Source organism: Bombina bombina, chromosome 3 (genome assembly GCF_027579735.1).
Source record: "Bombina bombina isolate aBomBom1 chromosome 3, aBomBom1.pri, whole genome shotgun sequence".
In the NCBI taxonomy this organism is placed as follows: domain Eukaryota; kingdom Metazoa; phylum Chordata; class Amphibia; order Anura; family Bombinatoridae; genus Bombina; species Bombina bombina.
In genome coordinates, this window is record NC_069501.1 from 633,206,592 (window position 1) to 633,225,148 (window position 18,557).

At 38.9% G+C, this 18,557-nt stretch overlaps 1 protein-coding gene across 5 annotated transcripts in view; it reads right to left on the reverse strand.

Annotated features, from left to right (window-relative positions):
* The window catches only part of TUBD1 (tubulin delta 1), a 127,459-nt gene that overhangs the window by 32,203 nt on the left and 76,699 nt on the right, over positions 1 to 18,557 (reverse strand). For all 5 annotated transcript variants that reach the window (XM_053707334.1, XM_053707335.1, XM_053707336.1 and 2 more), the window contains one exon: positions 3,340 to 3,571. In XM_053707334.1, coding sequence (XP_053563309.1) covers positions 3,340 to 3,571 — 232 coding nt within the window. The remainder of the gene's footprint in view (positions 1 to 3,339; positions 3,572 to 18,557) is intronic.

The window sequence follows — 18,557 nt, forward strand, 5'->3', positions numbered from 1 at the left end:
TAAGTGTGTATGCATTTGTGAATGGCTGATTGCTGTCACATGGTACGTGTATGCATTTGTGATTGGCTGATGGCTGTCACATGGTACAGGGGCAGTGGAAAAAGACATAACTTTTAAAATTGTCAGAAAAATAATCTAGTAGTTATTTGAAGTTCAGACTAAGTGCTATTGCATTGTCTTGTTATCTTGCATTTGCAGCTCATGTTGAGTCAGTGTTGACTGGTCCTTTAATCATTCAAAAGTTTAATTATAAAATAAAAGAAGACACATTTAACTTGCTTATATTTTTAATTATGAGAAAATACCAATTTGATACTGTTATATCCTTGGTTACAATATTATTTATTTATATCTCAGCAGTAACCTTCAACGTGTTATATATATTTACGTAACAATATTTTTGATTAATGAAATTATGAATATTAATAATCGATCATAAAATTATCGTCAGCAATATTAATATCAATTAATATAGTGGAATTTACCAATACACTCCAGTGAAACGTTATATAATCTCTGTAGTGTATTCCAGAATGATATTGAGATGTCTAGAAATTATGACAATAAAATTATTATAAACATTAATATTTATTCTCAAATTAAATTAATTCCTAAATTCTAACCAGTTAATCTCTATAAACACATTCAATATATTTATGTAGTAACTGAATATCACCTATGACGAGTTATATCTATCAATTACCTCAGTATTATGGACACAATATTTCTATAAAATTAACCTCAACTCAAAATGAATTGCTTATTAAATATCACACATGAATTATACTAGAACAATTTATAATATTAACCCAATGACAAAATATGGATTAATGATTTAACAACACTTGATTAATGACATATATCCCAATGTTATAATCTTATTGATCAAATTCAATAAGTCTAATGGAATTTGCTGGAGATTATTATTCAACAACTAGCCAACAACAGCCTTATATCACTTCAAATAATCAACCAGAGAGATTTATATATTATCAACACAATAGCCAATTTATGTGCGATTCTTAAGAGATTTCACAGAAAATAAGAAAATTAATTTATAAGTATGGACTGCAAAACCCCTCTGCCTAATAATAAGGTTACTTTGCACTAATATATTTAATATATAAATAAACTGGTCTATGTAACACTAGCGTTGCAACTATAATGTACCTCTTTAAATAACAGCTTCAATTAAACTACAGCAATAAAGAATATCTTTCCTTTAAAACACTAAAAATATAGCAACATCAAATCGCTTAATACATTACCAAATGACCAATATTTGAGAGTTCAGTCCTCAATCAGAATTCTTTTCACGGTCTTATAAGAGAGTATGCAGAAATCTGGAAGTGAATATTAGGTCCAATTTTGTTTGCTCTTTCGGTATAAAGAGTTTCCCATCAGAAATTTGTCTCACAAAGACTGTATATTTCCCAGGCAGCAATTCAACCAGTAAGACAAGGTAAGCACATTAGCCAGCAATGCCCTAGATTACTTCCTGAGCAAGAGTTTTTATTTGTGAAAAATCCACCTCTTTTTCTAATTATCCAGTGAAATTTTGGGTACGCCCTTTGAGTCTGAGCTTCTCATTGGCTACTGGGAAATGCCGCTTTGTAATTCAATTCTCCATAATTGAATATCTTTGGCTGCAATACCTCATATTGGACACCGGGGCAACAGGCAACTGAAATGTAGCTTTGTTGGCAAAATCTTAACTGTATTTCAACTATATATATTTTACAGAGATGTATATTCAATACATTTATAATTTCATAGTTTTAATAAACTATATGTTCAATATATGGCCCATCTAATCTGAGCATGTAATTTTAAGACAAAGCATGAGTATGTTGATTTAGTATGTATTCTTAAAAACAGTAAATATTAGACCTGTGCATAATATTAAATCCATATTATATATATATATATATATATATATATATATATATATATATATATACATACTTCCTACTTATAATGTCTTAAGAGATGTGCTTAAGAGTCATGTTTCCATATTTCATACATACCTGCAATCAGGGCTGCTACTAGAAATTTTGGGGCCACTGACTCAGCCAGTAACCGTTTACCTGACAATACCCAATATATACAAAGCATTATTAATATAATATCGATAATGGTGAATCTTTGATTTAAAGGGACATGAAACCTCAAAATGTTCTTTTATGGTTCAGACCAGGGGCCAAGTCCTACAAAAAAAAAAGTGTGGGAACTCACCAAGATTTCCATCCCCCACCCCAATATTGTTTTATATTTATACATGCACACTGTATTTATATGTATATAATCTATACACTTTGGTTAATGAAAGCAAATTAAATCCAATGAAGGGTTAAATGGTTGCCTTTGGGCCCGAGAATCCTCCTCTGTCACAGAGTCTCACAGTATTTGTTCAGCCAGTGAATGTTAATCTTGAAGTGTCCATCACTTGGCCTGATGTCCCATTCGAGTAAGTCAGTTATCTTAGTATATGGAAAACAATTACAAAAGAGTAGGGATTTTTATTCTTATTTTAATTATACTACATTATGTCTATCTACCACTGCATCCCCACTTACAATTCATGCACAAATGCAATAGTCCTATTTCTGCTGAGGGGAGCTAAATAACTTGAGAGCAAGCCACACAGAAATATAAGCGCCATGTGTTCCACACAGTGCGGGGTGATCACACAGCAGGACTGCTGACAGGCTGGCATTTAGTGTATTGTAGGAAGTGTTACTGCCCATTACTAGAGGATCTTACTATCCCTCTAACCAGACTGTGCTCCAGCTCCTCCCACCAGAAGCAGCAGTGTTTACTGAAGCGTTTCTGTTCTCTCTCCAGAGGGAACTTAGTTCCTCCTGCAAAAATAGTGCAGGAACTCCGTTCCCATGCATTCCCGCTCGACTTGACCTCTGGTTCGGACACAGCATACAATTAAAAAAAAAGTTTCCATTTTATGTCTATTATCAAATTTGCTTTGTTTCCATGTTATTCTTTGTTGAAGAGATACCTAAGTAGGTGTCTGGAACACTACATTATAGGAAACAGTGCGGCCATCTAGTGCTCTTGCAAATGAATAACATTCTTATAAGAATGATGTCATATAGTTCTCTAGAAATAGGCAGGCTCCTGAACTTATGTCCTTGCTTTTCAACATAAGATACCAAGAGAACAAAGAAAATGTTATAATAGAAGTCAATTAGAAAGTTGTTTCAAATTGAAAAAATCACCCCAAAAATTATATATATACATATTATATAATATCCTTTAAACATTTTGGCAAAGAAATACCATTATAAAGACAAGAAAATATGTGGTAAAAATAAGCTGCCATACCTAGTGTATTTCTACTGTAATGTGAGGCTCCTTCTGATGTGTACGTCGGCTGAAAAACATTGCCCAACTGGTGTGCGATGACTTTGTTAACATCCCTGAAAGATATCTGCTTGATATTCATCAGCTGAGAGCAAACTTTGTGAATGACATCATTCTCATGGACTAGCAGAGCATCCGAGGACTGGTAAAGGTGTGAGAGAGTGAGAATAGAATTGTAATTCTGGACAATGACCTAATGAGAGAAAAAAAATGTTTTTTGTTTTTTTTTAAATGTATTTTGCAAAAGCATGATAAATAATTGTGCCCACACTGGTTAATCGCTTTCCTATTAAGATTAAAAGGATAGTAAACAACAAAAAATGTTATTGTTTAAAAAGATAGATAATCCCTTTATTTACCATTCCTCAGTTTTACATAATCAACACTGTTATAGAAATATACTTTTTACCTCTGTAATTTCCTTGCATATAAGCTTCTGCACACTGCCTCCTTATCTCAGATCATTTGACAGACTTGCATTTCAGGCAATTAGTGCTGACTCTTAAATGACTTCACGTGCATGAGCACATTATCAATATGAAACATATGAACTAATGCCCTCTAGCTGTGAGAAACTGTCAAATGCGTTCAGCAAAGAGGTGGCCTTCAAGTGTGTATAAATTAGCATATGAGCATACCTAGGTTTAACTTTCAACTAAGAATAACAAGAGAACAAAGCAAATTTGATGATAAAAGTAAATTAGAAAGTTTTTTAAAATTACATGCCCTATCTGAATCGTGAAAGTTTATTTTGGACTAGACTATTCCTTTAAGAGATCTGAATAAACGTATATTATGTTCAGGATAACCTTACTTTAAAAACATTCTGAATTCTATTTCATTAGCACCTGTCCTTGTTCTGTAAAACCATTTCCAAAGAGAATTAAAGTGATAGAACAGTAAATATGTAAGGAGCGCCTAACTGAAAGGCAAGGTCAGATGTGAGAAGGGTCGTTGATAAATATTAGAGGAAGAATAAATAGCATAAAATATGTCAATTTAATCTCTGAGTAAAACTGAGTGTATAAAATTGTGTTTGCATACGTTTATAATACAAATACATTTAATAACATGGATCCATGATACAATAATAAAAAACAAAAGCAAAAAACAATGGTTTAAAATCAATTGACAGATAGTAATAGCAGTATGAAAATAAAAAGAAATATAAGCAATATGACCAATATAATCAGTATTAAAACAACAATATTAGGGCGTGACTCTGGGCAGCACCTTGAATGGTCGCAATATCAGTTGTTCTGAGTGAAACATTAATAATTTGCCATTTATTGATGTATATGAGGATCATCCATCTACCTCATCCTGATATCTAAGCTCTGTTTACCACTCTGTATCGCATACTATTAGAATATTAGGACTACCACCCTTAATAACTGATCTGGAGAGTTGAGGCCTAAGGCAGCCGCGTAAGCGAGAGGCTCTCAACACCCCCCCCGGTATCTTGTAAGCCGGGTATGCAGTGCGTAGACACTGAAACCTTTAGTAACATGGAACCTGAAGCAGCTATCCTAATCGAGGGGATATGTCATCTTCTAAATGAACATTTTTTGCAGCTATCAGAGAAAATGGCGGCAGCATGGGCTTATGAAGGGAAACTCTCTAACACTGAGCCTGCCCTAATGGATATTGTTCGAGCAGGAGACCCTGAGCCCTCCACACACTGCGTGTACATGAGCCCCCCTGATATACAGCTAGACAGCGGAATCTCTATCAACAATGTGCCGACAAGTAGAGGTGGGGACCCGCGGATTACTGTTGCATGTAACTTCTCAACAGCCTGCCTAGGGTCGGATCCCGCTCTTACACACAGCTGGGAGGCAGATGCCCCTGAATTAGAAGTCATCCCACTAACACAGAACCCCCCACTGCCTATGAACATCCACTTAACCCACAAGCCACGGTTCGCAATGGGAGGTAATCCTAATCTATGTAGAGAGACATCAGCAGGGAAGAAGATGTCATATGCGGGGACTGTCCCTATGCTAGATGGTACCGCCCCGCCACCTCCAACACCTCTGCCCCCGATACCCAGACTGAGAGAGACTCGTCGAGTCGCACAAGTTGTCTGGCGACATTGGATAAATCCTACCTGGGAGCCACCCCCTGAATTGAAGGTCCGGAGCGGCCGTGGAGGCAAGTCTGCGGTATCCAGCCTGCAGGCATTGTTCCGGTGGGGTCACTGTGGAGGCTTGATCGGTCTCTGGGAATGCATGAGTCGCTCACTGCGCAGAGGACTGTTGATAGCGACTAAGAGCACTCCTGGCTCTGTGGACTCAGGGGCTGCTGTACGCCCTGCACGATCTGGCATTGGCTAGTGGCAGGGAACTTGCGAGGACAGCAGGACGTTAAACCTCAGATGGAGGCCTGGTAATTTTCATTTTACACCCCTGGAACTTTACATTAAAGGCCTCTATGGAACTACTGAACTGTCCTTATGACGCCTGAGGCTGATCCTGCCTTATAGTTTTATTCATTAAAGCCCGTTAGACGATATGCTTGTATTTAGGTTTGCCTCCCATTTGACTGTATCCTAATTGCGGGTCTGAGGCTAACAGTATGAGGGACACTATCTATTGGGAGGTGACACTACACCACTTTGTCCTATTCATTGAATGTATGCATGTTTTTTATGTCGGATGTGTGGGTGCCATCAGTTTACTTAACGCTAACTACATTCCAAGCTCTGATCTTGCATTGATCCTTACAGCTGATTACATCTTGGCTATTACTAATTATAGTTAAGTGTATCTGTGTTAGACTCATACCCTAGCTAACTGATAATGGATCGCCCCCTCCCCTGATATGGTTACATTTTGTCCCCAGCTTGAATCCTTGAGTCAAAATAACATGGCCTCTGTGGTTTGACTCACAGTATTACTAACCTAGTCCTGACACATAAATTCATTCACAGGTTGTAAGCATTTACTGTTATTAAGGTTTGCTTCACCTCCCCTTTTCTCAACCATGCTGGTCCTCATGTAGGGAATTGGGGGGTTTGAGGAGGAATCCCATGGGATTGTATTGGCCCTTTACCATCAGCAGTTTGCGCATGCTCCCACATCTATTAAGACCAAGCTGTCAAATACTTATATATAAGCTTCTCGATAGCCCAGACCCATAAGGTTCCCTGTAGTTATAGTTAAATTTCATAAGTATATCACTTGTATATATTTCTCATGTCAATTTTATATCCTAGGTCCAAAAGTGGCCCTGCAGTGACTTTTTCCTTTCTTTATATTCCCCACTCCAATTTTTACTGTTGGTCAGCGACCCAAAAGTGGCCGTTCTCTTTCTTTAAGGGGAAGTTGTTTATTACCGTGAAAAGAAAACAACAATGAGGATTTTGTTTGTTCATTATTATGGAATTTACAGGTTCCTGTAGAGAAGTTATGCTATGCCTTGTTTTATATTTTGTTTCTCTGTTCTTATGAAAAAGCATGTAACTATGAAGAATATAATCTGATTTCATGCTTGTAAACCATTATTTTCCTCAATAAAAAAATTATTAAAAAAAAAAAAAAAAACAACAACAATATTAGACCACTCCAGGGTCTAAAATGATATACAATAATAAATACTCCTGTGTATAAAAACTTATAAATGCTTAAATGTTCCCAAATTAATTCAAAAGTCCAAAGGAAATCCAGTGATCCAACTGTTCCAATTACTGTTTATAATTCCAATGGTGAAAAAATGAGTAAATGTGTACAATATTGATGAAAAAAATTGTTGGTGCAAATTGTGTGCAAAAAAAAAACAAAAAACAGAAAAATGAAAAAAATCAAAACTCAAAAAATGCAAAAATTATATTATAGTGTGGAATTATGTCCAAAATTATCTAAAACTGAGAAAATAGTGTGGTGGTTAGATATACAAATCAAAAATTGTGAAAACTAAAAAACTTGTCAGTGTTGGTGAAATTCTTGATGGTGCATTAGCTATAAGCAAAAAAGAAGAAAAACTCCAAACCTGTGAAGAAAAAAATAGTACAACATAGAGCAGTAACGTTTTAGATTAACTGAAATATATTGAAATGAAACTCACCATATAGGTCAACGCGTTTCGGCCCACCAATAGGGCCTTTTTCAAGACTGGCATATAGTGAGTAAAGATGAACAATTTATATGTTTAACTCGTAAAAATGGCGCCAAAATTGTTTGAATTGCGCTCATTTTCTGACCTTATGACCCGGAAGTTCATTATAGGGTCGGTTGTATAGTTTTATTCTACTAGCTGCAATATGTCATGACCCTATATATAACGATTTGTGATAGTGTCCTTTTTTGTTTGTTCTTATTTACTCTTAATGTTTGTTATTTGGTTTGTTATCTGTGTCCCTTTCGATAAGTTTTAGGCAAAACCGGAAGTGGGGCTTCTGTGTCCAAACCGGAAATTGTAATCGGTAGATTTAAGCTGAAAATATGATACCGGATGTTTATATTTTTGTTTTCCGGGTATTTGATTGATCCCCCTGTGGGATATTAGAATTCCCTCTTTTCTCATTGGGAGATATTATTGGTGTAAGCAGTATAACCCAAGATGTTAGTCTCGAGTCTACCCTTTTGTTACTGTATGATTGAACGATTGTTTTGCCAATTATTCTGTCTAACATTAGTATTGACCCAGGGGAGATCCCATTACTTCCGGTTTTTATGATTATGTATAAGTGTGAATCGGGGTTTTTTTAATATATTTATATACTAGCTGTTTGTATAATGAGCATTAAAATTCCAACCATATTGTTATCATAAGGGAATCTTGTTTTAATTGTCTCATAATGTTATCTAGATCAGTGATTTTTAACCTTTTTTTTACCGTGGCACACTTTTTTACATTAAAAAATCCCGTGGCACACCACCATCCCAAAATTTTAAAAAAAATCACACATTGTAGCCTAATACAGCATATATATATACACATACACACAAACACACACATACTGTATGTATTGTGCTGTTATGCCATGTCTCCTACAAACTACCCCTGCACTGGGAGTAAAAAACAAGCAAAGTTTAAAAAATGTCACACTGTTGTCAGTCTGCCGTGGCACACCTGAGGATCTCTCACGGCACACTAGTGTGCCACGGCACACTGGTTGAAAAACACTGATCTAGATGATGAACTATCTAAAATTATGTCTAGTAGTAGCTGTTAAACTAGAACGATATAGAATTTGTATTTTAAAGCTATATCGCACGTCTCTTCTAAGACAGTCTTCCAATCTAACAATCTGGATATTTACTTCATGTTGTTGTGATTGTATGGAAGGATATATTTGTTATCCCCAAATAAAGGTTTGTTATATTCTTATACCCTATCTGATTGTAATTGATTTGTGGTATACATCTAGAGGGCTGTATATCTCAGGATGTTGCATAAGGAGGTACTATTATGAACTGAGACAGATTATAAGTAATATATATATAAAAAAGCGATATTTATATCGAATAATAGTGTATAATTTAGATTAAAAACGTGAATTAATTAAAATTAGGGTTAATAGTACCAATAAATATAATTATAATTAAATATAATAAAATTCGTTAAAAATTGATTAGAGGATAAAAATTATTATGTCAAACATACGAGATAGATTGGGAGTGGATTATTCTAGGAATCTAGCTAATCATCGAGACATATATTTATCTTGAGGGAGATTGTGAGGTGATCATAACGGTGGCCTTGAGGGACCTTGAGGACTCTATTTATTGAGATGTAATAGATGTGATAGATCCTCTTTGTTGTTCAGGCCCTTAGGGTACAGACAATCAAGTTCAAAAATCCATCTGGATTCAGAAATTAGGAGTTTTCGTTCATAGTCTCCTCCTCTCCAGTTTGGTTTCACCAACTGGATCCCAAAGTATTTTAAATCCTTCAGATTGCTCTTGTGGTGGATTGTGAAATGTCTATACAAAGCAGTCTCTGTGTTACCATGTTCTACCTGTAAGATGTGTTCGCGTATTCTATCTTTCAATAGCCTTGAAGTTTGGCATACATATTGCAGTCCACAACTGCACTGAATGATATAGATTACGCCTTTGCTGTTACATCTTATGAGGTCTTTTATTTTATGTTCTCTCTCTGAGTGTTTAGATTTGTATTTTTTAATCTTTAGACCCCTTTTGCATGCTTTGCAGCTTATGCAAGGGTAGAAGCCTTTTACATTATTCCCAAGCACATCATGTATTTCTGTGGTTTGTGATCGTGGAATACTGGGTGATAACATGTTTCTCAGATTGTCCGATTTTCTATATATAAATCTCGGTTTAGTTGTTAGTGTCTCTCCTATGACGTCATCATTTTTTAAAAGTGACCAGTTCTTCTCAATGATTTTTTTCTATCAGATGTCGGTTTTCGCTATATTGGGTTATGAATGCTACATCGATAGTTCCATGGTCATTTAGAGTCTTGTTCTTCTTATCTTTGTATTTAAGAAGTTCTTTTCGATCTCTTTTCCTGACATCCTCAATCTCTCTGTTTAGTGTGTTTTCTTCATAGCCGCTTTCTAAGAAACATAATTTATGCTTACCTGATAAATTCCTTTCTCCTGTAGTGTAGTCAGTCCACGGGTCATCATTACTTCTGGGATATTAACTCCTCCCCAACAGGAAGTGCAAGAGGATCACCCAAGCAGAGCTGCTATATAGCTCCTCCCCTCTACGTCACACCCAGTCATTCGACCGAGAACCAAACGAGAAAGGAGAAACTATAGGGTGCAGTGGTGACTGGAGTATAATTTAAAAATTTAGACCTGCCATAAAAAACAGGGCGGGCCGTGGACTGACTACACTACAGGAGAAAGGAATTTATCAGGTAAGCATAAATTATGTTTTCTCCTGTTAAGTGTAGTCAGTCCACGGGTCATCATTACTTCTGGGATACCAATACCAAAGCTAAAGTACACGGATGACGGGAGGGACAGGCAGGATCTTTATACGGAAGGGACCACTGCCTGAAGAACCTTTCTCCCAAAAACAGCCTCCGAAGAAGCAAAAGTGTCAAATTTGTAAAATTTGGAAAAAGTATGAAGAGAAGACCAAGTTGCAGCCTTGCAAATCTGTTCAACAGAGGCCTCGTTCTTAAAGGCCCAAGTGGAAGCCACAGCTCTAGTGGAATGAGCTGTAATTCTTTCAGGAGGCTGCTGTCCAGCAGTCTCATAGGCTAAACGTATTATGCTACGAAGCCAAAAAGAGAGAGAGGTAGCAGAAGCTTTTTGACCTCTCCTCTGTCCAGAATAAACGACAAACAGGGAAGAAGTTTGGCGAAAATCTTTAGTTGCCTGTAAATAAAATTTCAGGGCACGGACTACATCTAGATTGTGCAGAAGTCGTTCCTTCTTTGAAGAAGGATTAGGACACAATGATGGCACAACAATCTCTTGATTGATATTCTTGTTAGTGACAACCTTAGGTAAGAACCCAGGTTTAGTACGCAGAACTACCTTATCTGAATGAAAAATCAGATACGGAGAATCACAATGTAAGGCTGATAACTCAGAGACTCTACGAGCCGAGGAAATAGCCATTAAAAACAGAACTTTCCAAGATAACAGCTTGATATCAATGGAATGAAGGGGTTCAAACGGAACACCCTGTAAAACGTTAAGAACTAAATTTAAGCTCCATGGTGGAGCAACAGTTTTAAACACAGGCTTAATCCTGGCCAAAGCCTGGCAAAAAGCCTGAACGTCTGGAACTTCTGACAGACGCTTGTGTAAAAGAATGGACAGAGCTGAGATCTGTCCCTTTAAGGAACTAGCAGATAAACCCTTTTCTAAACCTTCTTGTAGAAAAGACAATATCCTAGGAATCCTAACCTTACTCCATGAGTAACTCTTGGATTCGCACCAATGTAAGTATTTACGCCATATTTTATGGTAAATCTTTCTGGTAACAGGCTTCCTAGCCTGTATTAAGGTATCAATAACTGACTCCGAAAAACCACGCTTTGATAAAATCAAGCGTTCAATTTCCAAGCAGTCAGCTTCAGAGAAATTAGATTTTGATGTTTGAAAGGACCCTGAATTAGAAGGTCCTGTCTCAGAGGCAGAGACCAAGGTGGACAGGATGACATGTCCACTAGATCTGCATACCAGGTCCTGCGTGGCCACGCAGGCGCTATCAGAATCACCGATGCTTTCTCCTGTTTGATCCTGGCAATCAATCGAGGAAGCATCGGGAAGGGTGGAAACACATAGGCCATCCCGAAGGTCCAAGGTGCTGTCAAAGCATCTACCAGGACTGCTCCCGGGTCCCTGGACCTGGACCCGTAACAAGGAAGCTTGGCGTTCTGGCGAGACGCCATGAGATCTATCTCTGGTTTGCCCCAAAGTCAAAGTATTTGGGCAAAGATCTCCGGATGAAGTTCCCACTCCCCCGGATGAAAAGTCTGACGGCTTAGGAAATCCGCCTCCCAGTTTTCCACTCCAGGAATGTGGATCGCTGACAGGTGGCAAGAGTGAGACTCTGCCCAGCGAATTATCTTTGATACTTCCATCATCGCTAGGGAGCTTCTTGTCCCTCCTTGATGGTTGATGTAAGCTACAGTCGTGATGTTGTCCGACTGAAACCTGATGAACCCCCGAGTTGTTAACTGAGGCCAAGCCAGAAGGGCATTGAGAACTGCTCTCAATTCCAGAATGTTTATTGGAAGGAGACTCTCCTCCTGAGTCCATGATCCCTGAGCCTTCAGGGAATTCCAGACAGCGCCCCAACCTAGTAGGCTGGCGTCTGTTGTTACAATTGTCCAATCTGGTCTGCTGAATGGCATCCCCCTGGACAGATGTGGCCGAGAAAGCCACCATAGAAGAGAATTTCTGGTCTCTTGATCCAGATTCAGAGTAGGGGACAAATCTGAGTAATCCCCATTCCACTGACTTAGCATGCACAATTGCAGCGGTCTGAGATGTAGGCGTGCAAAGGGTACTATGTCCATTGCCGCTACCATTAAGCCGATTACCTCCATGCATTGAGCCACTGACGGGTGTTGAATGGAATGAAGGACACGGCAAGCATTTTGAAGCTTTGTTAACCTGTCTTCTGTCAGGTAAATCTTCATTTCTACAGAATCTATAAGAGTCCCCAAGAAGGGAACCCTTGTGAGTGGTAAGAGAGAACTCTTCTCTACGTTCACCTTCCACCCATGCGACCTTAGAAATGCCAGTACTAACTCTGTATGAGACCTGGCAGTTTGAAAGCTTGACGCTTGTATCAGAATGTCGTCTAGGTACGGAGCCACCGAAATTCCTTGCGGTCTTAGCACCGCCAGAAGAGAGCCCAGAACCTTTGTGAAGATTCTTGGAGCCGTAGCCAACCCGAATGGAAGAGTTACAAACTGGTAATGCCTGTCTAGGAAGGCAAACCTTAGATACCGGTAATGATCTTTGTGAATCGGTATATGAAGGTAGGCATCCTTTAAATCCACTGTGGTCATGTACTGACCCTTTTGGATCATGGGTAAGATTGTCCGAATAGTTTCCATTTTGAACGATGGAACTCTTAGGAATTTGTTTAGGATCTTTAAATCCAAGATTGGTCTGAAGGTTCCTTCTTTCTTGGGAACCACAAACAGATTTGAGTAAAACCCTTGTCCGTGTTCCGACCGCGGAACCGGATGGATCACTCCCATTAGTAAAAGATCTTGTACACAGCGTAGAAACGCCTCTTTCTTTATCTGGTTTGTTGACAACCTTGAAAGATGAAATCTCCCTTTTGGGGGAGAGGCTTTGAAGTCCAGAAGATATCACTGAGATATGATCTCTAACGTCCAGGGATCCTGGACATCTCTTGCCCAAGCCTGGGCGAAGAGAGAGAGTCTGCCCCCCACTAGATCCGTTCCCGGATCGGGGGCCCTCACTTCATGCTGTCTTAGGGGCAGCAGCAGATTTTCTGGCCTGCTTGCCCTTGTTCCAGGACTGGTTAGGTTTCCAGCCTTGTCTGTATCGAGCAACAGCTCCTTCCTGTTTTGGTGCAGAGGAAGTTGATGCTGCTCCTGCCTTGAAGTTACGAAAGGCACGAAAATTAGACTGTCTAGCCCTAGGTTTGGCTCTGTCTTGAGGCAGGGCATGGCCTTTACCTCCTGTAATGTCAGCGATAATTTCCTTCAAACCGGGCCCGAATAAGGTCTGCCCTTTGAAGGGTATGTTAAGTAATTTAGATTTAGAAGTAACATCAGCTGATCAGGATTTTAGCCACAGCGCTCTGCGTGCCTGAATGGCGAATCCGGAATTCTTAGCCGTAAGTTTAGTTAAGTGTACTACGGCATCAGAAATAAATGAATTAGCTAGCTTAAGGGTTTTAAGCTTGTGTGTAATCTCATCTAATGGAGCTGATTCAAGGGTCTCTTCCAGAGACTCAAACCAAAATGCTGCTGCAGCCGTGACAGGCGCAATGCATGCAAGGGGTTGCAATATAAAACCTTGTTGAACAAACATTTTCTTAAGGTAACCCTCTAACTTTTTATCCATTGGATCTGAAAAGGCGCAGCTATCCTCCACCGGGATAGTGGTACGCTTAGCTAAAGTAGAAACTGCTCCCTCCACCTTAGGGACCGTTTGCCATAAGTCCCGTGTGGTGGCGTCTATTGGAAACATCTTTCTGAATATAGGAGGGGGTGAGAAAGGCACACCGGGTCTATCCCACTCCTTAGTAACAATTTCAGTAAGTCTCTTAGGTATTGGAAAAACGTCAGTACTTGACGGTACCGCAAAATATTTATCCAACCTACACATTTTCTCTGGTATTGCAACTGTGTTACAATCATTCAGAGCCGCTAAGACCTCCCCTAGTAATACACGGAGGTTTTCCAGCTTAAACTTAAAATTTGAAATGTCTGAATCCAGTTTATTTGGATCAGATCCGTCACCCGCAGAATGAAGCTCTCCGTCCTCATGTTCTGCAAATTGTGACGCAGTATCTGACATGGCCCTAATATTATCAGCGCACTCTGTTCTCACCCCAGAGTGATCTCGCTTACCTCTAAGTTCTGGTAATTTAGACAAAACTTCAGTCATAACATTAGCCATGTCCTGTAGTGTGATTTGTAATGGCCGCCCTGATGTACTCGGCGTTACAATATCTCCCGAGCGGGAGATGCAGGTACTGACACGTGAGGCAAGTTAGTCGGCATAACTTCCCCCTCGTTGTTTGGTGAATGATGTTCAATTTGTACAGAATGACTCTTATTCAAAGTAGCATCAATGCAATTAGTACATAAATTCCTATTGGGCTCCACCTTGGCTTTTGCACATATAGCACAGAGATATTCCTCTGAGTCAGACATGTTTAACAAACTAGCAATTAAACTAGCAAGCTTGGAAATACTTTTCACTCAAATTAAGTAATATGGAAAACGCACTGTGCCTTTAAGAAGCACAGAAAAAAATTATGACAGTTTAATAATAAGGAACCGGAAAAATTATAACAATCAGATTTTTCCCGGTAAAGGCATAAATTTAGCAAAGGATTGCCCCCATTAGCAATGGATAACTAACCCTTAATAGCAGAAAAAATGTACAAAATATAAACGTTTTTTATCACAGTCAAAGCACAATCTCACAGGTCTGCTGTGAGTGATTACCTCCCTCAAAATAATTTTTGAAGACCCTTGAGCTCTGTAGAGACGATCCGGATCATGCAGGAAGAGAAAAAGACTTTTGACTGAATTTTTGATGCGTAGCAAAAGCGCCAAAATAGGCCCCTCCCCCTCACCCACAGCAGTGAGGGAAGTTCAGTAAACTGTCTTAAATTAAAATAAACGACAGCCAAGTGGAAAAACAGTGCCCAAAAACAATTTTTCACCCAGTACCTCAGATAATTAAACAATTTAGCATGCCAGCAAAAACGTTTAAAATCAAATAACATGAAATGTCATTAAACAGCCTGTTGCTAGACGTTCCCACTGCAAGTTAGGCTAAAAATTATATGCATATAGTATTACCCAGAGAAGTGCCATTCCCCAGAATACTGAAGTGTACACATATATACATAAACAGCCTGATACCAGTTGCTACTACTGCATTTAAGGCTGAACTTACATTATATCGGTATTGGCAGTATTTTCTCAGTCAATTCCATTCCTCAGAAAATAATATACTGCAACATACCTCTTTGCAGGTGAACCTGCCCGCTGTCCCCTGATCTGAAGTTTACCTCACTCCTCAGAATGGCCGAGAACAGCAAAATGAATTTTAGCTACGCCGGCTAAAATCATCCAAAAACTCAGGTAGATTCTTCTTCAAATTCTACCTGAGAAGGAACAACACACTCCGGTGCTGTTTTAAAATAACAAACTTTTGATTGAAGCTATAAAAACTAAGTATAATCACCACAGTCCTCTCACACATCCTATCTATTAGTTGGGTGCAAGAGAATGACTGGGTGTGACGTAGAGGGGAGGAGCTATATAGCAGCTCTGCTTGGGTGATCCTCTTGCACTTCCTGTTGGGGAGGAGTTAATATCCCAGAAGTAATGATGACCCGTGGACTGACTACACTTAACAGGAGAAATCTTGTTTTGAGTGTCTCAGCTTGTTCCTCCCACAGTTCAGGATCCGAGCAATTCTTCTTAAGCCTGAGTAGTTGCCCCTTTGGGATGTTTTGTTTCCATCTGGTATGGTGGCAGCTGTTAATGTGTATGTAGTTATTACAGTCCACTGGTTTAAAATACGTTGAAGTTCTTATTTTATTTTCTTCCACTGTAATTTTTAAGTCCAGAAATGTGATTTCTGAGCTGCTAATCTCATGTGTGAATTTCAAGTTTTGAGTATTGTTATTCATCACATGAATGGTGTATTCTAAGTCTTCTCTAGTACCCTTCCAGATCATTAAAATATCATCTATGTATCGATGGTAGGAGACCAGGTCCGCGCCTGCTGGGCAAGAGTCCCAGAAGATCATTTCCCACTGGCCCATGTATAAATTGGCGTAGCTAGGCGCGAACCTGGTCCCCATGGCTGTACCACATAGCTGCCTGTAGAATATGCCATTGTGGTTAAACTAGTTATGTGTGAGGATGTATGTGATTCCTTCTATGATGAATTGTTTCTGTGCTTCCGGTATGGTATTATCTTTGTTCAAAAAATATTGAACTGCCTCTACACCTTTATCATGTGGTATGCTGGTGTAGAGGGAGGACACATCACAGGTGACCAATAAATATCCTTCTTCCCACTCGATGTTTTCTAAGATGTTTAATATCTGTGTTGAATCCCGTATGTATGAAGGTAGGGTCACAACATATTTTTGGAGGTTCTTATCAAGATACTCTGACAAGTTACTTGTCAGAGATCCAATGCCAGAGATTATAGGTCTTCCTGGAGGTTGGTGGAGTGACTTGTGGATCTTGGGGAGGTAGTAGAACACTGGAGTGATAGGATGTTTTATTCCTATATATCGATGTTCTTTACTATTGAGTATGTTCTTCTCGCTGGCCTCCCCCAAGATCCGATTAATTTCTTCTTTAAACTCCACTACTGGGTTCTTCCTTAGGACCTCATATGTTTCTCTATCGGATAGAATCCTATTGCACTCGGCCTCGTAATCATCCTTGTCAAGGATTACAATTCCCCCTCCCTTGTCTGCAGGTTTAATGACCAGACCTTTATTCTTCTCGAGGGTCCTGATTGTGTTCATTTGGCTCTTTGATAGGTTCTGCTTATGTTTAGTAAGCTTAGTATGGGGTATGTTCTTCAGTTCACTACACAATATAGTCTCAAATGACTCAATTGCGCTTCCTTTACTTGTTACCGGATAAAAAGTCGATCTTGGTTTAAGATCTGTATGTCGATATTCATCCGTATTGGATTCGGCTTCGGTGTTGTTTGTTGTTCCCCTTAGTTGTTCCAAGGGTGACCTCATAAAATGTCGTTTCAACGTAAGTTTTCTCACAAACTCTTTAACGTTGATGAACGTCTCAAACTTATTGAGACTTCTTGAAGGGGCAAAGGAGAGTCCATAGTTAAGTATAGAGTTCTCCTGTCCTGTTAGGGTAGTCGAGCTAAGGTTATATATCCCTTTAGCAGTGCTGTTATCGTCCGTCAACTTGTCCTCCTTTTCTTTCCATCCTTTGTCTCCATTTATTCTCTTTCCACCTCTCTTCCCTCTATGATTTTTCTTTTTTCGGTTGGAACCTGAGGGTCGTCTGGATTTGACATCTTTCTTTTCGTTGATGTTCTTTCTAATTCCTTGGTGGTTTGTTGATGTGATTCTAAAAAAGGATTTCTGGAAGTTGAGGTACTTGAACCTGCCTCTGGGTTCTTGAATCCTACTTTTTGAGTCAGTGTTTTATTCCCTTGTGTGCGGTCCAATCGTGGGGTCTTCCATTCTCTGGTATCCTCATAAGGTCCTTTGTATGATGTATTTGGTGTGTCCATTTGGTATTGGTGATCTCCATTGTGATGGTGATTCTGATTGTTATTGAATCTGTCCCCTTGGTCTCTTCTTCGGGAGTGGTGGTATTGCCAATTTTCGTTATTTGGTCGTCTATTCCTATTCCATCCCGGAGATTGGTTGTATTTGTGTCTTCCATTCCTACTCCATCCCGGAGATTGGTTGTATTCATATCTTAATCTATTAGTCTGGTTCCATCTTGGTGGTTGATTGTAACCATGTGTGGATCTGTCATCTTGGTTCCATCTTGATCGTGGGGTGTGGTCCTGATAGTCATATGATCCCCCATAATTCGATTGATGGTAATCCCTTTTTGGTTGTCTCTCATAACTAGATTGATAGAAATCTCTATTTTCTTGTCTCATCTTATGGTTCCAATTTGTGTTCCTAATCCCCTCCCAGTTGTCTCTCATGTGGTTTTGGCCCATTTGTTAGTGAACTCTTGGTTTTCAGTTTGAAAGGTACAGTCTTTCCTAATAATTAGCCCCTTTGGGATGATATTAAGTTCTAGGCATTTTTTAAGAAAAGTGATCTCCGCTTTATATTTCACTTCTTGTATCAGAAGTTTTTCCAGATTTTTAAAAATCTAATTATGATCAACTATGTTTGAGCCATCTGAGTGTTCTGAATTAGTGTAAGTGTTTATATCTAAAGTGATATCCTTCCTCATAGAATGTGTAATGTTGAACATATTGTGGTACTTAAAATGTTATGAGGCAGAGGGGTACTGAATTTTATCAAAACAACGTTTTGTGTGTGGTTCAGGAAAGC